Here is a 24070-nt window from a genome sequence, read left to right on the forward strand (position 1 = left end):
CTCCCTCACAGCTCATTACAAGCTATCCAGATTTGGGAATCCCATTTTTCAGGATGGGGAATCACGTAATTCAGCTGACTTTTATCCCAGTTGTTCAAAGCAACATTGGATTGGATCACCCTGATCCAGAATCCTGTTTTTCAGGATCACCAAATCCAGGTTTCCAGCATGTAAATCAATGTGGGCTTCCAGCTAGGCGAAGAACAACAGGTAGAGGAGCCAGTATGGGGTCACTTTAAGTACTTTTCAATTTGCAACAGCACACAGGAAATCATGAACATCCACTTCTAGGTATACTTTTGTAACTTCCCATCGAAGCCACAACAAATATAAAACTAGTCTGTTAACAGCTACGTTGTGGATATTTTGGGAACATCTTAAATAAAAAAAGTGCAATGTCCATCTCTGTGACAATGTTAATGACGCTCCTGAGCCTCGTGTTGAGGTACCGGCCCAACTTCTGGCACTCTGTCAGAATGAGGGACTGACAGGACGTGTAGTGAAGGTTGCAGTCGTTCAGGTTCTTTTCTGATTATGCAGTGATGACCGGCAGGAAGATTGATTGTTGTATGTGTGTTTATTATAGAATTTGTTTGGGGGTATATTTCATGGGGACAAGATGATGTTATGTTTTATTCTTGTTTTACTAGGCTGAAAGCTAAGCTGATGATCCCTATAATGGTTAAACAAGTCAGGTCAACATATAAAAATTAGCATATGCACTAACTAAAAGAATACTATTAATTGTTCAAATCTGAGGTTTTACCGCAGTTTCATCCTAAAATCCGCCTTGTAATCCCACCCTCTGTTGGGATCAGGATAATCCTGTTTTCTTGGATCAAAGTTATCCGGATCCTGCTCAGAAGTTTTGAACAATCCAAACTGAGAGTTTTATCTTGATAACAACCAGGATTGGATCCAAGCCAATTTTGGAATCCGGCTTTCCCTTTTGAACAACCCATTTTCAAGATTTGATCCTATCCGATAACTAAAATCCAATCGGATTTGAACAACCGGGCCTTTAAGCTACTCATGCACCAGAATAGGTCACTGATCAAACCCAATCATTGGCAACAGGTGAGTAACACGATTGGTTAAAAAAAAACCTGGGCTGAGAAACTGTAATTTCATAACTTGTGTTCCAGTCTGGAGCATCATGTGACAACTGTGTTTTGCTTTTTTGGCACTGTGTCACATGCCAGCAACTGGATATCAACACACTGTCCATTTTGGACACCCTGGCTGATTCAGCAAAGAAACTCATGAGGGCATTATTGGAGGAAGAAAGCCAGCGTGAAGAAAAGAGTGAACAATGGACTGACTTATTTACTGGCTGGGGAGATCGCAGACTGAAAAACATGCCCTTGACCCAACTTTTTTAGTTTGATTGGACTTGAATTCACTTTGAGACTACTGAAAAATAATGAATAATAATAAAAAAAATTGAAATGATTTGCAAATCATTGCATTTGGGTTGTATTTAATTTTTACACTGTTTTGGAAACAGGGTTTTCCTTTAGCTTCAAAGAGAGAGTAGAACTGCTGAAAACATAAAATGAAAAAGCTAACTCGTGCTAAAGAAGCACAAACTGCGAACAGGCAAACTGACATGAGCACACTTACCCCTCCGTCATTCAGGGTCCAAGAGGCTGTGTGTTCTCCGTTATCTTCTCCATCAGGTTTTACAGAACTAGCCTACATTTAAGGAGATCAAAGCAGTAAAAGCCAAAGAGAACAGAGAGGATGTGTAACCTCTCTTTGTCCTTGTTTAGTGGCATGGGGATTATTCAGCTTGGTGAAAACATAACTATATCAAACAAAGCAGGGAGAATGCATTAGAGTGTTTATCATCAGAGTGGCACAGCTAACTAACTTCACAGTTATTTATCACCTCAAAATCATTAGCTGATTTAAAAAAAATCTCCTGAACTTACATTAAAACTGTATTTTGTATTGTTTAAATAAGCCAAATTGTATTAGTAATGCTTCTGAGCACAGCAACGGAAGTGCTGCTCTCAGCAGCTCTCAGATATCAAATCTTACCTACTGCTCTCTGGATAGATGGTGCCTGTCAGCAGTTTGATAACACCAGGCTTCACATTTGTTTTACCTTCTCTTGTTTGGTCCAGATCACTGTGGGAGCGGGATCTCCAGTGATGGGGACATCTAGACGCAGTTTGTTTCCAGCCACCACCACAATGGTTGAATCAGCAGTGCGACCCATACAGTCAAGGTGGATCTTAGGAGGATCTTAGTGATGAACGTAAATTATTAAAATGACATCTACTTTGTTGTTGTTATAATCTGGAAAAGTACAAGCTTGAAATTGTGTACCTTGGCGTGGCACATAATCAATCTTCACCTCTGGAAAATGCAAAAAAGAAAGGCACAGATCATGAAATATTTAGCTCACAAAGCCCAAATGATGGAACTTTTGAGGCACAAAAGAAAAAGTTTCATGTTACCCAAGAAGTTGAGTTTAGCAGAGAGGTTGAAGGCGTGGCCATCTGGCACAAACGTGTAGTCTCCCTCATCCTCTGGTTTGACATCATCAATGGTCAGTTTGTGGATCCTACATTTTTTGGGAGTTCAGTTCATTGTGCCATGTAGTAAATGAAGTGCCTACTGTATATAAGTCAGTGGTTTTTTGTCCTTACCTGCCAATATGTGAGATATTTACTCTGGTGTCAGACTTGACTTCTACACCATTCTTGAACCAGGTTCCCCTCACGTTTTCATCTGACACCTCACACTTAAATACTGCCTGGTCTTTTGCCTTCACTGTGAGGTCTGCAATGCTCTGGTAGACCTCCAGTTCTTTCTCTGCATGATCAGAAAAATCCAAGGTCAAAATGTACTCTATGAAAACTATCAGAGCCTTTACACTCTTATCAAGATACACACACACACACATATATATATATATATATATATATATATATATATATATATATATATATAAATTATGCAGCTATTGTATGCGTGGAAAATATGGTGATGTGTCAGCGTGAGGTGTCCCTTTTGTGTGTTGTATCTTAGCAACAGACACAAGGAGAATAGTTAATTGGATTTATGGTGGAAAATAAAGTGGGAGGATGTAAAGCACAGATGTATGAGCTTCAGGCTATTACTATATATCACAAGAAATAATGTGCATGGTAGGTATTAAAGTTATTCTGAAGAAATTGTTATCTGGGTGAGATAAAACAACACTTTCCAGTGAAGGTTACAGGAGTTTCACATCAGCTCACTGCTAGGGAAGTCACTATGGTGGAAATGGCATTATAATGGGAGCTCTGCTGTGGACTGAGGCGTTGATCCCTGCTGCATGATGGCAGCTGCTAATTCTTGGCAGGCTCTGTGTTTGAGTAACAGCCAGATAAACTTAACTGGACTGAGAGCAGGGACAAAGACTGGGTCTACCTTTACAAATAAAACACACACGCATGCAGAATATTATATATGCATGAAAAAAGCAAGAAAATATATATTCAGTATAGATGCTAACTAAATGAAAGCTTCTAGAAAACACAGAAATGACATTTATGTAGGGATTAGACGTCTCTCTCTCTCTCTCTCTCTCTCTCTCTCTCTCTCTCTCTTATATTTTGCCTACATTTATGTACAAATGAGTTTGAATTCGTCCCCATCTGCCATTTATAGATCACCTGTGGATTTAAATGAAAATGCCTAAGCATGTCAAACATAAATCAAAACACATCATGTTTAAATTATCAAAAAAATTTGAAGAATTAATCAAATTTTTACGAACAACTTAAAAGTTATTAATTAAATTTTAAAAAAGAGGATATATATATATCATGTCACTTACAATCATATTATCTCAAATACAAAAATACTTAAAAAAATAAAAGACTAATAAAAGGCTGATGAGGCTGTATAGAGGACCATAAATGTCAAACTAATGAATAAATAAATTAATGAATGAATTAATGAAAAATATAAAATTAACATAACTAAATATTGTATGCGTGTAATTTTATGTAATTATTATGGATGAGACTTTAACATGTTAATTATAATTAATTAATTACAAAAAATGTAACGCTTTAAAAAAATGTGTGCATTTAATTGCAGTTTGTGCTCCAAACAACGCAGAATTTTTGTCAGCGTACGGTTTCCGGTGCACCGGCACACGTCAATGCACGGAATATTTTCTCTTCTCAATGAGCAGCGGGTGCTGACTCAGGCCCCTCCCCCATCCAAAAGCACAAAACAGCCTCTCTCCTCGTGCATCATCATAGCATCAGTCCAGCTGCAGAGCAGATGTTCACCGCTGCTTTATGACCAGACTCGAAGCGGATGGCTGATCCCTCCCTGGCTGACTGTCAGATATTAACGCCTATTAATGAAGAGCAGACTCTTAATTAGAGAACAGCCGGAGCTGTAAACGGCACTTTATCTTTAGGTCCGGTCATTTATGGCCAGAGATATTGTCTATTTCTTTTTCTACTGTTTTGATCTGAAATGCAATTAAATGCATTAATTAATTAATTACAAAGACTCTAATTAGATTAATTTTTCAATCAAATCCCACTCCATGTATTTATGTATGCTTGTATGTATTTCTTTCAAATTTATGCCCAAAATAATAAATAAATAAAAAAAATAAAAAATCAACTCAAGAATAAATTTGATCATTTATAATTTCTGTGAAGCAAAAAATAAACAAATAAAAAAAAATAATAATAATAATAATAAATAAATAAATAAATAAATACCAAAATAAATGTAAAGATAAATAGAGAAATTAATAAATTAGAAAAAGATACATGTAAAAATACAGAAACAGTTAAATACATAAATAAATTTCACTATATTTATTTTTTTATATTTCATTGTATGTATGTATGTATGTATGTATGTATGTATGTATGTATGTATGTATGTATGTATGTATGTATGTATGTATGTATGTATGTATGCATGTATGTATGTATGTATGTATGTATGTATGTATGTATGTATGTATGTATGCATGTATGTATGTATGTATGTATGTATGTATGTATGTATGTGGTATTTTTGGTCCTTGGTATCACAGCATAAAATCTGCCGTATTTTCTTACTAGTGTGAACACAGTGAGTGGTATATGGTGGCATTGACTTTATCTTATTTTCAGCAAATTCAATGTGATTTTATATTAGATAATTTTTTTTAATTTTGAGTAATAAAAAATATGTGTCAACGAAACATTAAATCAACACAACCAAACAACATAACAGTAAAGACAAGAGAAAAACCAAGGCCACTTGTGCAGACCTGTGCCCTTCAGGCAAAATATATATCATCTAACTTTAGTTTGCTTGTCGCTGTTGCAACCTTGGCAGGATGATGTGAGCTATACAAAGACTGACAGCATGCCAAGAATGGCAAGGCCGCATGGTTAGCTACCGGTAGTCTATGAGAATGTGTGCTTGGAGAATTCCTTGCTGACAAAAGCGGCATCCACAGCCCCACCGACTCTCACCCTGCACCAGGAGTTCAGCCATGGACTCGCCGCCATTTGTCTTGACCTTGTAGTGGCCGCAGTCTTCTTTGGTGGCCTCGTTAATAATGAGCACATGCTTGCAGCCATCTTTTTTGAATCGATATTTGAAAGACTCATCTCTGGTCAGTTCCACTCCATCTTTCTCCCTGCACAGACACAAAAAACCCTCAGCAACCAATATTTTAATGACCAATATTAATAGCATCATAAATAAACTTGGAGTCTAAACTCAAAGGTCTTTCTATTTTTGAAGCATTTCAATGCATGTTGTCCTGGTCATTCAGGATAAGACCACTTTTGACTCATGTCAGTGTGTAGATTCCATTTCTGGCTTAAGGTATCACAAAAGCTCGGAGACCTAACAAACTAAAATTGAGCTCAGCACATACTACAGGACATAATATTCAGTTTATTTCATTTTTGGTCATGCACCTTTTTGCTTTTTGCATTTTTAAGTTTCACTCTTTCATCATTAATCATTTGATCAGTTCCAACCTGGAGTTGTTGACAAGGACTCCTCCATGAGTAAAGTATGTAGTAGTCTGTACAGTTCTGTATGTTTGCATAAGCTTATTCTATCTGTGAAACATGGTGGTGGTATCATCAAGGTTTGGGTATTTTTTGCTGCATCTGGGACAGGGTAGCTAATGATTATAGACAGAATAACACATTCTAAGTTATATTTGTGATTTTTAAAGAAAAATAATCAGGTATCTCTCTATTAATTCAATCTAATAGTATGTCATATTACTGAGTAAGTCTAACCACACAAATCACAAATAAAATGGATAAAGAAGGATAAAGCTAATGTTTTGACATGGTGAAATCTTAACATTACTCATGTAATGAGACTATAGAAGGACCTGAAGCAAGCTATTTGTGCGGAAACACAAAATGGCAGTAAGTTGAAGCTGCTCTGAGAGGAAGAGTGGACTAAAACTCCTCCAACCGATGTGCAGGACTAATGAAGGATTATTGGAAATATTTAGTCGTATCACAACAAATGTTACCATGCACATGTAATCTAAATATAGATACATTTTCACAAAAAAAAAATTGAAGTTTTGCCTATTTTATTTTTACTTTTTACTGTGAAAATGTAGTGACGTTTCCATTGATATAAAGAGAAATACAGCGAACTGAGAGGTTCAGAAACGTCCAAGCACCACATATTTTGGTCTTGTTCACACAAAATGGTACTGGACTCAAATGATTACCAGTGCACCTTTTCAAAGCAACTTTCTCCCTCAGATAAAGGTCACTTGGGACATACTAAATAGCTCATGTGACCTTTTCACCGAGGTGATAATTTATAACTTGGAGCATCTCAGAGAGACAGTGCTCTGAGCCTCTGCATCTGTCTGTAGACGTGACAATCTCAAATGCCATCTGCTGGGTGTCTGAGCAACTGTTTAAGAGTGTCTAAAAAGTTGACAGAGACACTAAAAAGAATCATATTAAATTTGTTTACATAGCAGTTGACAGCTTGGCAGCAATTCCCTCCACCTTAGGTTTACTGACTTTATTGATCTATGCTCCGTTAGCTTGTTTGGAAACATCTCTGTAGACTGAATAGTTTCTGGACATTATGTAAATTGGAGTTTCTCTAGTTCTCTAGGGTGATAACTACACATTTTTGACATCCAAGGGCATGAAAATTGAACTACTGACAGCTTAATAGTGAGCAAAAGGAGAATATCTCACCATTTAACATTGGCTCCGTCCTCAGAGACTTCACACTCTAACTCCACCCGCTCACCCTTCATGACCATCTGATCTTCCAGATTTTTCACAATTGTGACAGGAGGCTCTGCAGAAAACAGATAGGAATGAGTAATTGAACTGCTAATCTTGGCTTCTAATCACCTCTTAACCAGAGTTACCTTTAACAAAGAGCTCAGTGGTGCATTTCTCATCTCCAACCACACAGGTGTAAGCTGCATCATCCGCCAAAGAGCAGTGGTTTATGGTCAGGTAGCGCATATTGCCAACACTCTCAAATATATACCTTTAAAAAGAGATGATGTTCCAACCATGAAAACACTGTTTTCATTGCAGATGTATTAGTCTTTAATTTTGTATACTTACTTGCTGGAGATACAATGAAAAGACAAGACGAGGAATTGGGTCGGCAAGTGAAAGAGCCAGAAGAGGAAAATAATTAAAAAATGGGGTTAAAAATTGCTGGTCGGTGTTGAACAAAAGGTGATGGCAGAAACAGCATGTTGTTTGAAGCTGAGGTGAATTCAGACCTTCCAGATTTTTGAATTTCTTGTCCATTCTTCAGCCACTTCACTTCCACATCTGCATTGGCAACCTCAACTGCAAGTTTTATCTTATGTCCCTTTGTTACCTGGTAGGCTGGGTCCAACTTTTTGAGGAAAGCTGATTGAAAGTAATAATGAAACACATTAACCAGTCTTTGATTTTTATTTTTGAGTTAAGGATAAAGCAATGTCTGTCAAAACGGTAACTTGCCGACCTTCACTTTTCTTCTCTTCTTTCTTCTTCATCTTCTTCAGTCTCTTGAGCATTCCTCTCAGGTCTGTAATACCATACTGGAAAGCAATCTTTTCATATTCAGAAGCGGGAGCGCCACGGAGAATGTCCCACACGTCCACATCAGGCTCCGTATTCACCTGTATGGCTCTAATGAACAGAAAGTGGCAGGAGAATGATGTAAAAACAAGTGAGGAAGCACAGAATTAGATTTTTACATCATGAAAATGAGTTATTAAAAAACAACATCTCAACAGGAGAGCACTTCACATATTAAATTCAGGGTGTTTCTAACAAATAAGCTTAAAAACAAAAGCTTGTCAGTCAGTTATGTTTTCTCAGTGGTCAAAGGTCTGATAATATTTACTAGAATTACTTTCAAACAAGCCCAGCTTACACAACTCCTAATACATAAATGATTTTTTATGTGGAGCTGCATTACTGCTGCTTAGCTTGATTATTTAGTCAATGAAGAATGTTGTTATTTTATGTGGTCATAACTTCATTAAAGGTTTTAAGTTATCTGTGAGTACTTGTTTTCTTCTTGTATATTTTCTGCAGATATTTTTGTTTTGAAGACGAAGAATATTTCTAAAGTCTGGCTGACAGGAGGACAGCGGTTTTAACTTATTCAACTCTTAAATGAAAACTCTGAGCAGCTGATGCACTTGGATACACAGAAACTAACCGAACTGTTTTTACCCGATACAACAATACATCTATAAATAAAGAGAAAACAAGAAGCACCTGTTTGTGCACATTAATTATGAGTAGTTATTTCTTTTTACACAGTTTGTAGGTAACACTTAACACTTGAGTGTCTCAATTAGATAATTATCCACTGATGTTTTCAATGAGCAAGGCTGAGAAATAAGAAACTAATTTCTCCTGTTCTGCTTTGCTGAATTGATTTTGAGTTGACAAACACCTTGCCTGGTGTGTCAGGATTACAAATGAGATCTTTCTCTTATGTCTGCTTAATGCAACGTCTGAGCCATGGAGGAAAAGTGCCATTGGCCGGTTTCATGCTGACATAAGCAGATGAAACACAGCTGTGCAAATCAGTGTCAATCATTTAAGGACTGCAGCTCTGCAGTTACAGAATAAAGAACAACTGGGAGGATTTACAGCTTGACCCGGGCCAAGTCAGGCACAGGGGAAACATATCTGAATCAGTTTTCCATCTGCAGTTGAACGTCTCTTACTTATGTAAGAAGGCAGAAAAGACCTGGGATTTGTGATCGGTATGTTTTCTCAGCTTTGTTTTGTTGTAAAACTGAATAAAATATTAATAATGTTTTTCATTTATCTTACAGTTTTCTGTTTAAACTATATTTCTTACTAAATAAATACATTTTAAAAAGTAAACTAAACAGGAAGAGCGTGTTTTTAAAACTCTGTAATGATGTTAGCACCATATTTGTAATAGGTTTTTTATGATTAAATTATTTATTTATTATTTTCACTATTTAAACTAATGTCAATATCATCTTGAAATTTAATAACGCATTAATCGTTACTTTAATAAGAATATATATAATTAAAATTTAAATACTAGATTTTAAATGTTAGCTAAAAAATGAGCTAATATTAGTTTATGTGACAATCTTATATTATTTGTATTACTTAGTCTTTAACAGTGAACTTAAAGTTCATTAAATGCTTAAACCTTAACTTAAAACAATACTTTCAGGGTTCATCGCTCTCATGCAAAAAGATGAACAACACAAAACCAGGAAAAGTTTCCCTGTGACAGAAGACATGTCAGCAGTTTCTTACCGGTTTGAGGATTTAAAGAAACTGCTGCTCAGTCAGAGGTAGAACCCACGAGACAAGCATGGCAAATATGACAAAACAAACCAGACAAGTAAAAACACAGCATTTCAAAAGCAACGCAACCAGCACATCTGAGCACAGTGGTTAAAGTACACTAAAACAAAACTATGCACATTACAAACTCTGCATCAAAGATAAAAATGATACTTAAATTAAACTCAGATTAGTTTTCTGACATGGCATTCAGTTCTGTTGTGCATACGTGCAGAGGAGATCTTTGCGTTAGGACGGGCTGGATGGCTTGAGCTGTGCAGTACGATGATGTAAGTGGAATTTAAGGAAACATTATAGCTTGTAATCATGAAATAAAGACTATGTGTGAATGTATTTTGATGGGGTAATACAATGGTTTGTTGCAGACACAGAATGTATAAAACCTTCCAAAATACTGGATGCATCATGCATAGTAAGTTTATGTTCATGCTTCATGCTACAAGTACATTATTAGGAGATAATTTTAATTTTAAATTTCAAAATGTAGAGACAGCTTACTCTCTGAAGACACAGAAAGTAGGAAGAAAGAGAGAGAGAGGGACAGATTTAGATTATTCAGATCAATACACGTGATTTATGTGATACACGCGATATATGATTCTTTTAAAAATGAGTAAGTTACCTCTTTTTTAGTAAAGCACTGAAGTCCAGCTCCCCTGAATCTTCATTTCCATCTGTGCTACTGCAGAAATCACAAAACATCAACACCAAAGTAACTTGCTTCTCCTCCGTTTTTTCTCCAAAGAGTAAACACGTGTTAATACAACACAGACACGGTTTGCTTGACATGAAACTAATCCACATTCATATAGTTTACACAAAATTAACCATGCCCTTTCCTCTTGCTTCGATGTGCAAGTGTGGAAAGATGCTGAATAGCATGACAGAACTGGCAAAAAACAAATCTTGTTTCCAAAAAAGTTGTGACAACTTTTCTGGGAAGGTTGTTACCTTAAACTAAAATTAACCTGAAATGAAACGAATGAAATGAGTCACTCTGTAAAACTGAAAAGAAAAGAAAAACTTATAGATAAAAGAAGTAAATGTACAGGCAGATGTTTTGCTGGAGACAGTTGCTGCTATGTTTAAAGAGACGGTTGTTATTTTGGGAAATACTATCACCATGATGATTCTATTATTTAACCAGATTATGGAGGTCAATCAGCACTGAACATTTTCAGTTAAGTCCCTTTTAAGTGAATCGCAGTTAGGGTTAATTTCTATTATCAACTTAAGATTTCATCAAATCCGCCAATAACAAAATGGCCACAGAGGTCATTCGTTCACCTTGACAGGTGTAAGGTACTGCCCCCTGAAATAGTGAAATATGACTCACAAGAGCAATTTCATTGTGTAGAAAAAGTTAGGCTCAAGTGTTTCCTTTAAGAAGCCACAAAAACGTCATAGGTAGGTAGGAACAGTGGATGGTGTTATTAAATCCTGTCTTTTCAACCAGTGCTTTGAGACATGCATTTTGTTTTGTTTTAGTTTTTCACTTTTGTTTTCAGTCAGCAACTCTAGAATATTTTACATAAACACTCTGTGAGGATTTGGTAATAACAATTCTTAGTTAAAAGGTTAGAGAGCAATCATGGCTAGACACTTTCTTGTGCCACTTTAACTTTAATGGATGTCGTTTGGCTGGGTGCCGTGATGTCATGTTAACACTTATAATAAATGTTTCTCACTTTATGGTTAGCGTTAGACAATAACATAAATTGATTAGGGTTTGAAATTAAAGCTATGTGGTAAGGATGGAAAGAGAAAAGCATTGCATATAGGATTAAAATGCATCCTTTGGACTACACCTACATCATGTTTTTGAGCAGCACACTTTGCATACAGCTGCTCTTGTGGCCGTTACTTTAGGGCGCAATTTGGATTTATCACTTTCTTTTACTAATTAGAAAAAATGGAAAAGGGTGATACCTACAGTATAAGTGCAAAAGAAAACAGCATTATTTTGGGCTTAGGGGAAACTTCATTCACTGCAAGGGTTCCTTGTGAAGAGGCAGACAGGAAAAAAGCGAGAGAGGAAGAGATATACAACAAAGGTTTCCTGCAAGGATCGTATTTCCCAAAATGAAACCCAACGATCCCTCCAAGCCATGAGCAGCAGCAGTCATCCATGCAAGAACAATATAAAACACTCAAGGTTAAAGAAAACACAAAGTCACTAACCAATAGAGTCTGCTTGTCGCTTATCAGTGGGATGAAAGATAAAGACAAGGGCATAGATTTGACTGTGTGCTTATCTCCTGCCTCTGATCCAACAGCAGGATTAGAAATGTGAGTCTCTGGTTTATGTGGTGAAGTTACAACACACCAAAGCTGCACTTCCTCTATGTGGCAACCCCCCCTGGAAAAGCTCAGCTACTGAAAAGTCTGTGAGTCTTAGCACATCCTGCACTTTCAGTGCAATCAAACCACTGTCAAATCTGGCTCTGCTGGGTAGCTGTTTGTGCAGCTGGCTCTGGTGTTTTCAGTGAGATGCAGGAGAAGATATGAGAGAGCTGACTGATGTAAGTACACTCTACTTAACAGTTTAACCCACTACATCTTGGCATATGGACTGTCAAAGGTTATCACAATCCTGGCTATTGTTAGTGATTACATTCTAGATTAACTTTTTAAGTCCTCTTTAGATATCTATGTTTAGCTCTCTCATGATCTTCCTCCTGTGGTCAGTCTCTCAAACCTCTTCACACTGGACGCTGCACCATTCACAACACTGGTTTGGATTGACATGAATGCAGAGAAGAAACAGGCCACAGAGGAGAGAACGTGCTTCTGATCCCAGTCCTGATTTCTCTGTTCTTTAACAATCAGAGTCCTCAGAGTTTGAAAATGAGCCTCTGTTGTTGAAACAAACACCTCTACTACCTTGCTCCTGGTCCACTTCTCTTCTTACCGCCTTCACTCCTGAAGCATTTCCACAGTTATTTTTCACACATAGCATGATGATAATCCACTGTGAGTATCAGCTTTGTTTGTCTTTTTTTTTTATCTTGAATATATATTGTTGAATGCAAAACCTTCCTGGTTCATGGTGTCAGCAACCCGATGGTAACATTTTTATTGCTTATCAGTTTAAATATAGTATAATATATATGCACCAAGTAAAAAAAATTTAAGTGATTATTTATATGCTTTTTTGGTTGCTCAAGCAATTTTCAGCCATAAACCTTTTAATCAAAGACATTCATTAACTTATAATTTCCTTTAGAATAAGTCAGTCAGTTTCACTTTGTTTATATACCATAATACAGTAGCACCTCTTACATCCTGCTAAGATAAATTCACATTTTCTAATCAGTCATTAAAAGCAAAAAGTCCTATTTAGGACTTTTATGATTGTTATAATGAATATTTGTAATGTGGTTGTATTAGCTGGAGGTTTATCCACTTTGACCCCTCTTTTTGACAAATCTGACTCCTAGTTCACTGAGTTTTTTCAATTAAAGACAGAATTATTTCTGAAACACTATTGTCTAAATATAAAAAAAGGTGGCTGGTTCCCTGCAAGACAGGAAATATAGAGTTTCACTTTCTAAGTGTTTTGATTTTTTTCAAAGAAATTTATAGAAATGGATACAAAAATCAAAACTTAATTTTTCTCAAAAAAACTAAGAACACATAATTAACTAGTAATGGAAGAACCTACACATAACTTATGATACAAGCTAATTTTAAGGCAACTTACGTGCGCCTAAAAGCTGCTCTTATGTCCAGACCTTCAGGAGCACGAGCCTCTGAAAGGCAATACAGATCCCAAAAGTCAGAGCATTGACTAATCCAGTACCTTTACAAGCTGCAGTAATGGGTAACTTACCATGAACAGTCAACTCAAAGTTGCAGCTGTCAAACTTGTCCTTGGATGAAACCTCACATCTGTAACCTCCTGCAAAGTTTGGCTTAGCAGCAATGATTTGCATCTCAAATGTGTACACCTGCAGCCAGATGCACAGATACAAAGTGCCAGGAAATGAGGATTAAAGGCATGGTTTCACAGCAAAACCTCTAAACTATGTGCTTCATGCTTACATTGTTTATGAGACAACTAATTTTAATCTACTGGACTTACTTTTTTGTTTTTACTTTCTTTAGGTTTGAGGTGGCTTTGCAATAACTAACTCATAAGATCACCTGCAGTTTATAAGTAAAGTTTATTTGTGCAACATCTTTCACAATCATCACGAAGTGCTTCACAGACAAAGTAAGTCGATAAAAACCATTTATAAGGTTATCTGAACTTGTATCTGATTCACTAAATGACTAAACAGATGTAAAGGACAGATTTTGCAATATATACCAGTACAATGTGCAGATAGTATGTATATTTAATATGTGTCACTATTTCCTTGTCATGTCTGTGTTTGTGTTCCGCATGATTCTACCTTGGTGTTGCGGTCATATGTCTCCTTTAGCTGCAGGTGTTTTCCAGACTTACTGGCGAGGTCCATCCACTTCCCTTTGAACCATTTAACAGCTGGTTTCTTCAGCAGTGACTCAGCATTCACTTTAGCCACAAATGTGATGTTTTCACCTGCAGAAAGGAAAAGTTTACTCTGAATATTTACTTTTGAAGCAGTTTTAACCGTTTGTTATGATTTTTGTCGTACAGTGATGAATTTCCACAGGTTGCTATGGATATTAGCATTCATCTTTTACATTCAAAACATGCCAGCAAGAGCAGAATGTGTAAGATTATTAATCATGTTTTGAGGATATGTATTTCATTTTTTTTTTCATACTTTTTACTCTTAAAACTACAACTGAGGATTCAAGGAAGTCCTCTTTCTCTGACATTATTAGCAAAAACTACCATAATTCTCGGGCCTTTTTCATTACTGTCGACAGATTAACAAATCCTCCTGTGTCAGTAGCACCCGAACTTTGTTCCACCAAGGCCTGCAATGAGTTTGCCGAATTCTTCACAGAAAAAATTCAGAATATCAGACAAACAGTTGGTTCATCAGCAGCAACAGGTTCAAGAAATATACTGTGTCCATCGAAAACCAGTTTAAATACTATGACACAGTTTAATCCCTTTAGCAGCAAAGATCTAGGCGATTTCATATGTGAGCATAACTCCTCCTCTTGCCGTTTGGACATCCTGCTGACGAGCCTTTTCAAAAAGGTTTCAAGAACTCTGGAGCCAGATCTGTTATCTTTAATTTCGGGCATCTTCCCAGAACTTCTAAAAACAGCTTTAATCAAACCCTTGCTAAAAAGGGACAAACTAGACAGGACACAAATGAGCAACTACAGACCAATCTCAAATCTTCTTTTTCTAAGTGAGACAATTGAAAAAGTCATTTTTCATGAACTAAATAACTTTTTAACACAAAACAACTGCTACGATGTCTTTCAGTCAGGGTTTAGACAGCACCACAGCACTTAGACTGTTCTGACCAAAGTCATTAATGACATATGTTTGAATACAGATGATGCCTATCAATACCTATCAAATAATCATTTGACCTCAGTGCTGCATTACATTTACATACAGTTGACCACAATATATTACTTAAATGACTGGAAAACTATGGTAAGCCTCTCTGGCACTGCACTACACTGGTTTAAATCCTATTTAGAGAATAGAAAGTACTTTGTGTCAATAGGTAATTTTATATCTGAGCAGACAAGAATTACATGTGGAGTTCCCCAAGGTTCCACCCTGGGGCCTCTTCTGTTTACTACATGCTCCCACTGGCACAGGTCATAAATAACAATAAAACTAGTTACCATAGCTATGCAGATGACACACAGATATATATTACAATGTCACCAGGAGATCGAGGCCCTGTAGTGGCCCTTGGGAAATGCATTGAGGAGATTGATGACTGGATGTGCCTGAACTTTCTCCAGTTAAACAAAAACAAATCAGAGGTGATTGTCTTTGGAGCCAAAGAGAAGCAATTTAAGATTACCACAGAGCTTCAGTCTATACACCTAAAAACCACCAACTAGGCCAGAAATCTGGGTGTATTGATGGACTCAGACCTTAACTTTGAAAAACACATTAAGGGAATTACAAAATCAGCCTACTATCACCTTACAAATATATCAAGGGTAAAAGATCTGATGTCTCAGCAGGACCTGGAAAAACTAGTCCATGCTTTCATTTTTAGTCGGCTTGATTATTGTAACAGTGTTTTTACAGATTCTACCTAAAAAAATCAATTAGACACCTGCAGCTTATTAAGAACTCTGCTGCTTGAGACCTCACTAAGACCAAGAAAGTGGACCACATCACTCCAGCTCTGAGGTCTTTACACTGGCTGCCTGTTTGCCAGAGGATAGACTTTAAAGTTCTGCTGCTGGTCTATAAAGCTCTGAATGGTTTAGCACCAAAATACATCAATAACCTCTTGACCCAGTATGAACCTACCAGAACCCTGAGGTCATCTGGATCCAGTTTCTTATCAGTTCCCAGAGTCAGACCCAGACTTGGAGAAGCTGCATTCAGTTTCTATGCTCCACATGTCTGGAACAAACTCCCAGAAAGCCTCAGATCAGCTGAAACACTCAGTTTATTTAAATCAAGGTTGAAGACCCACCTGTTCTCTGCTGCATTTCATTAGTTCTTACTAGGAGTCCAGCTCTGCAGCTGGTTCTTTTACGCTGAAACCTAGCTTTACTTCTTTATCGGAGCTCTTTCTTTCTGTTTTAATGTAATCAATTTGATCTTTTGTAATATTTGTTTTTCTAACACATTTGTATTTTTTTCTGCTCCTTGCTGTAATGTTTTTATGTTTTGTGTAAAGCACTTGGAGTTGTCTTGTACACAAATATGCTATACAAATAAATTTGCCTTGCCTTGCCTAGTAACTGAATCTTAAAATTGGTTGTTTTACATCCATACTAAGTTAAAACTGAGACTTTATTATTTCATTAAAAAGCTATTAACAGGAATCATCTTGTTTTAAGATATTTTCTCTCAAAGTGAGAAAGAAACAACACTGAAGAGAAGCATTAACCAGTAGTTTTCAACTAAATAATAGACTGGAAATTAGGGTTTCACAACTTGTTTTAGTATATTTCTCACTTAAAGTAGATATTTTTCTTATTTCAGGAAATCTTAAAGTGTAGTTATTTAAATGCATGGACAGATAATTTCATGTCTAAATGCAGTGTAATTCAGTCATTTTCATGGTTGGAATCTCACAGAAAAGTATTTTATATAATTTTTCTGTATTTTGAGGCCACTCACCGACAGTGACCTCTCCACTCCGAGGTTTCTCTGCAAAGAGTCCAGTCAAGTCCTGTCTGGTGTCTGGAGGATGTACTTCTGCAAATCCAGCAGAATTGAGGGAGAGAAAAACAGCGTAAAGGTAACCAATCAAAATGTATGTTGAAATGATCATACCCCGAGTCGGGGCCCGAGTTACTGAACGACACGAGGCATTTACAGCTAAAAATGCTGTGTGGATTACAAAAAATTATATTATGCTTTGGTTTAATTAAAAATGGTGAACATAGTATAATAAGATAAAAAAAAAATGGGAGAAAATGTTGAAAACAAGCACATTAAAAAAGAAGAGCAGAAAGTAATGATACCTGATAGATTTGGTTTAAAATAATAATAAACTGATGAAAGCTCTAAAACAATTACAATGATTTCTTCAAGAAGCTTAAATTGTGCATTAGAGAAAAAAAGTGGAATATAAAACTTCAATAATAATGAAAGTCGTGAAGTAGCCAATTACAAAGAGGTTTGAATTGATTAACAGTAAAATTCAAAACCAATCCAGTGCTTAAAATCAGCTGTCTTACTAAACAAAGACAATTAAGTAACACAGATAATGTCCTAAATGTCCATAAAACAAGGCAGAGTGAGAACTGTACTTCAGAATACTAATTGCCTTCCACTTTAGTTATTAGCATGAACAACTAATAATAATTTATAATGATATTGTGAATTAGTAGTACGCAGAAATAAAAAAAACATAAGAAAAAAACATGAAGGTGGTGGTAACATTCAATAATATGTTAACTACAGATTTAACAGTTTATCACAGGAAACCTAAAGTGAGTGTAGAGGTTGTTGGTTCAAATTCTGTACATCACTGTGTTTGGGTACCAAGATTGTGTGAAAGAGCCACATTTGTCTACAATCCGATATATCCCCCCCCCCCTCATTCAAAGATATACTTTTAATGATTGTGCAAGCCAAAAAAAAGAAATAATGTCTGTGTAAAACCTATTTTAACTCCTAAGTCAATTGATTCACTCCACCACTTTAAACCAGTTGCATCAATATAACTCTAAGGGCATGGCTGAAATGGGAGCAAAGCATGTTGCACACATTTAGTGTTTCAAGAGATTCTGTCAAATTGTGAAATTGGGCATGAAGTCATTGATGAATTCCTTTACACCGACTATAAAGTTTGCATTAAAAACATATTTAATGTTTAATGTTTTCAGTAAAGAAAGTTGTGAAATTCAACATCTAACACGTAACATTTTAATCCAGAAGGTTTTTATTTAATTTGACATTGACTGAATTAATGCTGGCATGCGGTGACTCACCTTCAGCAGGGGAAGCATCCTGTGCTGGAGCAGAAACTTCTCCTTGTCCAGGTGCTGCTGCAGGTGGAGCAGGGGCCTGCTCTGGTTGTGTGTTGGACTCCCCAGCTCCATCAGCTGGAGCCTCAGCAGGAGCTTCTGTTGTCATTCATATAAAAATATGGAGGAACAAGTGTGAGATGAAATGGAATATTAGTTACCCCCTGCTAAGATAAATTTATTTCTGTGCATGAGAATATTGTGACATTTAAATATTTCAGCCATCAAATCTCTTTGAAAGTCTTGTAAACTGTGTTTTGTTACAAGGAAAATGCTCCTGTTGCACATTTGTCTCCTAAATGTTACTTTCGTCTTATCATTTTTAAATGTCTGTCTAACTTTCCAAGTGTTATCAGCTGCCTCTCATGCCTGTCCTCAGTGCCAGTCAAGTGGTGGTTACTCATGAGGAAATAATGTGCTGGTGTGGGGGTCAAGGTCGCCATATGGACAGACGAAGTGAGGGTGCCTATGACATGAGCCACAGACAGCTGCAACTAGGCGCTCCCAACACACTGGGCACACAGTCTGTCGCCTTTCTTTAAGATTTGTTTACACCTTATCATATTCGAACAAGTTGAAGCCGGCCCCACTGACAGACTAGTGGCACAAATGTCGCCGTGTCACACTCAGCACACATTGCATTTTGAATTAGAGCAGGACACAACAGTGACTGGCTCAAAGGAATAGTTTGACTTCTTGGGAAATTTTTACAGATAATAATAATCTGAAGTAGCTGCCACATGTAACTCTGCTGTCTAGAAACTAAATGGCCTCATACAGATACATTCACGAACAACAGACCCTTTTATACAGAGCTGTAAAAAGAAAGAAATAGCTTGCAAAGAACACAATTGTGATTTGTTTTCTAAGGTTTGCATCCATCTTGTGTGCTCCACGCCACATGTTTTAGTATTTTGCCTCTTCGTCTACTGACTTTAGATCTAGTTGGCATCATGTTCAAAAATCATTAACGCAAACCTTCATTCAAAACATGTCCTGTTTAACATGTTATCTTTTTATGTTTTAGTTAACTTTAGAGTCAGTATCTTAGCTGGCTATTTAACTTTCAATCTCTGGGGAAAGCTAAATCTAACCTGATATCAGAAATCAAACAGACACATATTTAACTTATCAAACAACGCTCAGAGTAGTGGCACATTTCCCAAGGTGTCCAACCAAACCTTCAAAAGCCTAAACAGATCACAAAATACAAACAACAACAAAAACAAGCACACACAAAAACCCTGTCACAGGGATTTCTGTCAAAGGGTGCAGATTTTGTCTGTGAGGAAATATGAAGAGCATGCAGTGCATCAAGTATCGTCTCCAGTGGTTTTCTGAATGGAGTGCTCTGCTTTGTGCTCAGTGATGGCAGCACAGCCTGTAGGTGAGTGAGCAGAGACCTCAAATGCACAGCTGCAGCTTCAAAGTCTCCCACCTGGCTTTGATACGACTCTCAGCTCAAACTTGATCTTTGAACCACCAGCAATCACTGCATAGACAGTGGCATCTTCTTTGGTGACTGCTTTTATAGTAAGGGAGTGCTTGTTTCCATCAGCTGTGATGACATATTTGTCACCAGTGGCAACATCCTTTGAGTTGCACTGCCATTTTACTTTAACGTCAGACTTCTCTGTCTCTGCTTCAAAGACCACAGATGAACCCTCCTCTGCCTCCCGTGTCTTTGGTTTCTTTGCAAATGCTGAAACTGAGAAGAGTGGGTTCAAAAAAAACATTAAACTTTTCCAAGTATTTTCTTTCTTTTTCTTTCTTTCTTTCTTTCTTTCTTTCTTTCTTTCTTTCTTTCTTTTAAGTTAAGTTTTCTTTTATTGCAAGTGAACTCTTTAGATGTATGCACATGTTTTCATTAGGCAAGTTTCCACTTACCAGTGAAACTAATATAAAGAGGAAATGGAAATAAAAATTTTCTGTCTTTTTTATAAAGTATACTGCGTAATAACCTGTAGGTGGCAGTTTTTTGATAAAAGAAGTAGATTTCCCAACCAGAAACTAGAGCTCTTAACTCAAGGAGAAACAAAACCACTGTGGTGGACATCCATAAGATGAAAATTGCAGATTTTCAGGTGCCACTTTCTTCCCTGGAATTATCTGGGATTTTAATTCATATCTTGTGTTAATGCAGTCAGTTGAGAGTTAATTTTGTATGTGATCAGACTGGGTACCGCTAAAAAAATTATGTTTTAATCTTCACCAGTTCAGATGTAATTCCCTAAGTTGTTTTAATTCCTCTTAATGCTCATAAAGTCTTCTTCTTCTTCTTCTTCTTCTTCTTCTTCTTCTTCAGAAAATAAATAAATAAATACATAAATAAATAATAATGAAAAGACCAGAGGAAGACCAGAAGGTGCATTGTTCTGCAGTCTGTCACACACTGGGTTGAACTATCTGAAAAAAACGTTTAAATTTACCATTTGGCTTTTTTTAAAAAACAAAAACATCTAAAATAAATACATAAATAAATAAAAGTGTTGACATAAGTCTTTTTTTTTTTAGTTTTTATCATATTTCTATTGATCCTTGATCTGCCTGCACAAATGTCCACTTTTAAATCTCTTGTATTTCAAATGTAGCTTCGGTTCATTTGAACTATTATCTGGATCTATATTCTGTATTTATCAAGTTCTTGTAAAATTGCTTCTTGTGCTTTCTTAAGCTTTAGTTGCATTCAAATTTTAGATGACCATCAATGCAAATGTTGAACTAATATAATTATAAACAGTCCTTTGTGCTTTACAACTGATAAGTCAGTCGTACAAAAGTTAGTCTTGAAAAATAATCTAAAAACTAAAAACTAACATATTTTTTATAGAAGCATTTAAAAGTAAAGTTAAGCAAAAAGGTTTTTAACATAGATATAAACAAGTTAACTAAAAGTATTCCTAGAATATCCTGTACAGCAGTACAAGTATTTATGACCTTCACAGGATCTATGCTACAAATAGCTAATTGGTTTCATTTAAAATATTAGATTAAAATAAAAGTAGTTGTCAATGAGTATGAACCTACACATTAATCAAAGGCAACAAGTATTTTTTAGTAATCTATAGATTAACATGCCATCTCTGTGGAAAATAGCCTGTTTGTATGAAACATCTAGTTTCTTACTGTTTCCCCTCTTTGGAAAAGTTCCAAGACATGCTCAGCAATGTTAGACTCAACACTTGTGATCTTTAAAAGAAGCCTAAAAATAATGTAACTGACAGCTTTGACACAGGATGTCTTTAACACTAGCACCATGTGTTTGGGACCAAGTTGTCTATGTTGGTGTAATATAGATGGATGCTTAGCAAGTTGGAGACAGGATCAGAAAAAAAGAAAAAATCGCTGATAAAAAATATAAAACAAATTAAAAAAAAAAACCTCACTGCGTTGCCGGATGACCCAACAAGTGTGAGTTTAAATATAGGACGTGCACGAATCAATGAGGCTGGAAGGGCTTCAGCTGCAGCAGGTATCATAGTTGAGGGATTAGCTCAAAGCTATTTTTATGACTCTGGAGGCAGACGAAGAAGAATAATGTGCCCCTCTTGTCAAGTTGTCAGTCATTCATGCTGATGTATCTTAAACAGCTTTTAACTGTTTATACATTTAAAAGTTAAAAAGGTTCCTGTCAGTTTGATTATTTTACCAGATACTGGGACTAAATCAAGGTTTGTACAAACTTTCAGTAAACTTAATTTCAGCTCAGTTAAAAAAGTTTATATTTTACATGCATCAGAAATAATGCCTCAGTGTCTTAGCTGAATGTCAAGAACATAAAAGTAACTATTACTGTTATGTAAGGTATGCTTTCAACAAATTCAAGGCTCTGAAGTACAATTAATAAGATGTAAAAAATAAAAAATGACTGATTAATGTTGGATAAATATAAGGTTTGGATCACTAATTTAAAATGAAAATGCCTGAATATTTGGTTGTGTGTCACTATATATATATATACATATATATATATATATATATATATATATATATATATATATATATATATATATATATATATATATAATATACAAACCACATACACTGGAAAGCACTATACTGAATGCAGGTGCTGATAATAGCTGCAACCAAAGCTTCAAGCTCAGGATGATCATAATTGTTATTGTCTTATACAAATGTTTCACACTAAAGGTCTTAGTACGCTCAAGCTGGCCACTTGAGCACTGCTGTGTGATCTGATATGTGAAACTTTGGCCTTCTCGCTTCACAAACAGCCATTCATTACTAATCAAGAGTGCAAATGAAATCTGTGGAAAGTCATTTGTCAAGCTGGAATCCAGTTGGGCATTTCTGGATCAGTGGATCATTTTGTGAATGCAGTGATGCTGGAAATGTGACAGTATCGAGTTCACATCAGATGATATTTCCACGTAGGTCATGATGATGGGAGTTCCTGACACGAACAGTCTTTCTCATTGAAAGACACTTTGAACTCAGGACACATAATTGCATGTGGTATGTTCTGATTTTGGCCTTGGGCTACGTGAGTGTTAAGACGTCACATTACTTTTCCTCTTGGGGTATCTTTTTAAGCCATAGAATATATTTGAATTAAAGGTGGATACTGTAGATGTTACTGTGCTTTGTTGACTGTACTGTCATGACTTTTTTTTAAGCTGATAACATATGATTTTTTACCCAACACCCTGTTTCTAATTTATCTCATTATTAGTTATAAAATACCACTCTTGAAATTTAAATTTCTAAGATGTATTTTTTCTTTTTTTATGTCTTGCTCTCCATCTTATACTAGAAGAATTCCATATATATGTATATATCTATTTCAGTAAAGTAAATGACAAAAAGAGCACTATGGATACATGACGAATTTAAAAAAAAGTGAACAATTTTCCATGAATGCAATGTAAATATCAGGTTATGGTGAGTTTATTAGTTATATCAAGGTCTTGAATAAGCACAATGGTTGTAGTTTAGCTTTTACCAGTGCAAAGTTTGGACACACCTACCCATTAAATTTGAATGGATGGGTTTGCCCCACCTTTTAACTGATACTGTATTAAGTTATCATTGCTAGAGAATTGTAAAAGTACAGCAACATTTACAACTGGCAGCAGGCTTGTCAACACAAATGTATGTGACGTTTAATGGGATTGCTTTGTTGAAAACAGACATGTAGTCTGCCATCCAGAATACAAAATATCAGATCAAGAAATGAAGATAAGTAGATGATGACACTTACCTGTTTTTTTGACAGGCTCTGGCATCCTAAATGATCTCCTGTGTTTAATAATGTGACTCACTGATCCTAAACAGTCTGCTGTCTGTGTAAGCCCTCTGCCTTTAATACCGCTCCTTTTTCCGAACAGCCTCCCCTCCTTTCATGAACCATCCCACCTCCCCTGCCATTTTTTCCAGTCCTAACACAACATCTACAACAACAGCCACCCACCCCTTCTCCACCCCCTATCCTCAGCAGTCCCCAAGCCCCCACCACCTCACCCCACTCCACCCCAGTTGCGCCTGACCTCTGGCTATATTTCAACCATCCTTTCCTCAGCACCTCGTCTGAATGATAGGCCTTGAGTGCGAGGGGAAGGGATGTAAGGCAGTGGTTAAATTTAGAACTTTGAATCCAAAAGAAGGGTTTGCTCTCCCCACATCTGTGCTGCTCCGTG

The 24070-nt window shown here is 36.4% G+C and overlaps 1 protein-coding gene across 1 annotated transcript in view; it reads right to left on the minus strand.

The window, feature by feature from the left end:
* mybpc3 (myosin binding protein C3) overlaps window positions 1-20153 on the minus strand; it is a 36183-nt gene extending 16030 nt beyond the window's left edge. The window contains exons 1-21 of the mRNA XM_041981151.1: window positions 19852-20153; window positions 18378-18512; window positions 17059-17136; window positions 14240-14388; window positions 13675-13792; window positions 13546-13594; window positions 12726-12764; window positions 10465-10524; window positions 10341-10343; window positions 9792-9815; window positions 7996-8162; window positions 7766-7898; window positions 7602-7604; window positions 7397-7521; window positions 7218-7323; window positions 5493-5659; window positions 2658-2823; window positions 2466-2572; window positions 2335-2364; window positions 2111-2250; window positions 1624-1695 (exon numbers count right to left, since the gene is read on the minus strand). Coding sequence (XP_041837085.1) covers window positions 1624-1695; window positions 2111-2250; window positions 2335-2364; window positions 2466-2572; window positions 2658-2823; window positions 5493-5659; window positions 7218-7323; window positions 7397-7521; window positions 7602-7604; window positions 7766-7898; window positions 7996-8162; window positions 9792-9815; window positions 10341-10343; window positions 10465-10524; window positions 12726-12764; window positions 13546-13594; window positions 13675-13792; window positions 14240-14388; window positions 17059-17136; window positions 18378-18512; window positions 19852-20149 — 2169 coding nt within the window. The 5' untranslated portion in view covers window positions 20150-20153. The remainder of the gene's footprint in view (window positions 1-1623; window positions 1696-2110; window positions 2251-2334; window positions 2365-2465; window positions 2573-2657; window positions 2824-5492; window positions 5660-7217; window positions 7324-7396; window positions 7522-7601; window positions 7605-7765; window positions 7899-7995; window positions 8163-9791; window positions 9816-10340; window positions 10344-10464; window positions 10525-12725; window positions 12765-13545; window positions 13595-13674; window positions 13793-14239; window positions 14389-17058; window positions 17137-18377; window positions 18513-19851) is intronic.
* Between the last annotated feature and the right edge of the window lie 3917 nt (window positions 20154-24070).

Source organism: Melanotaenia boesemani, chromosome 1 (assembly GCF_017639745.1).
Source record: "Melanotaenia boesemani isolate fMelBoe1 chromosome 1, fMelBoe1.pri, whole genome shotgun sequence".
NCBI classification, from domain to species: Eukaryota; Metazoa; Chordata; class Actinopteri; order Atheriniformes; family Melanotaeniidae; genus Melanotaenia; species Melanotaenia boesemani.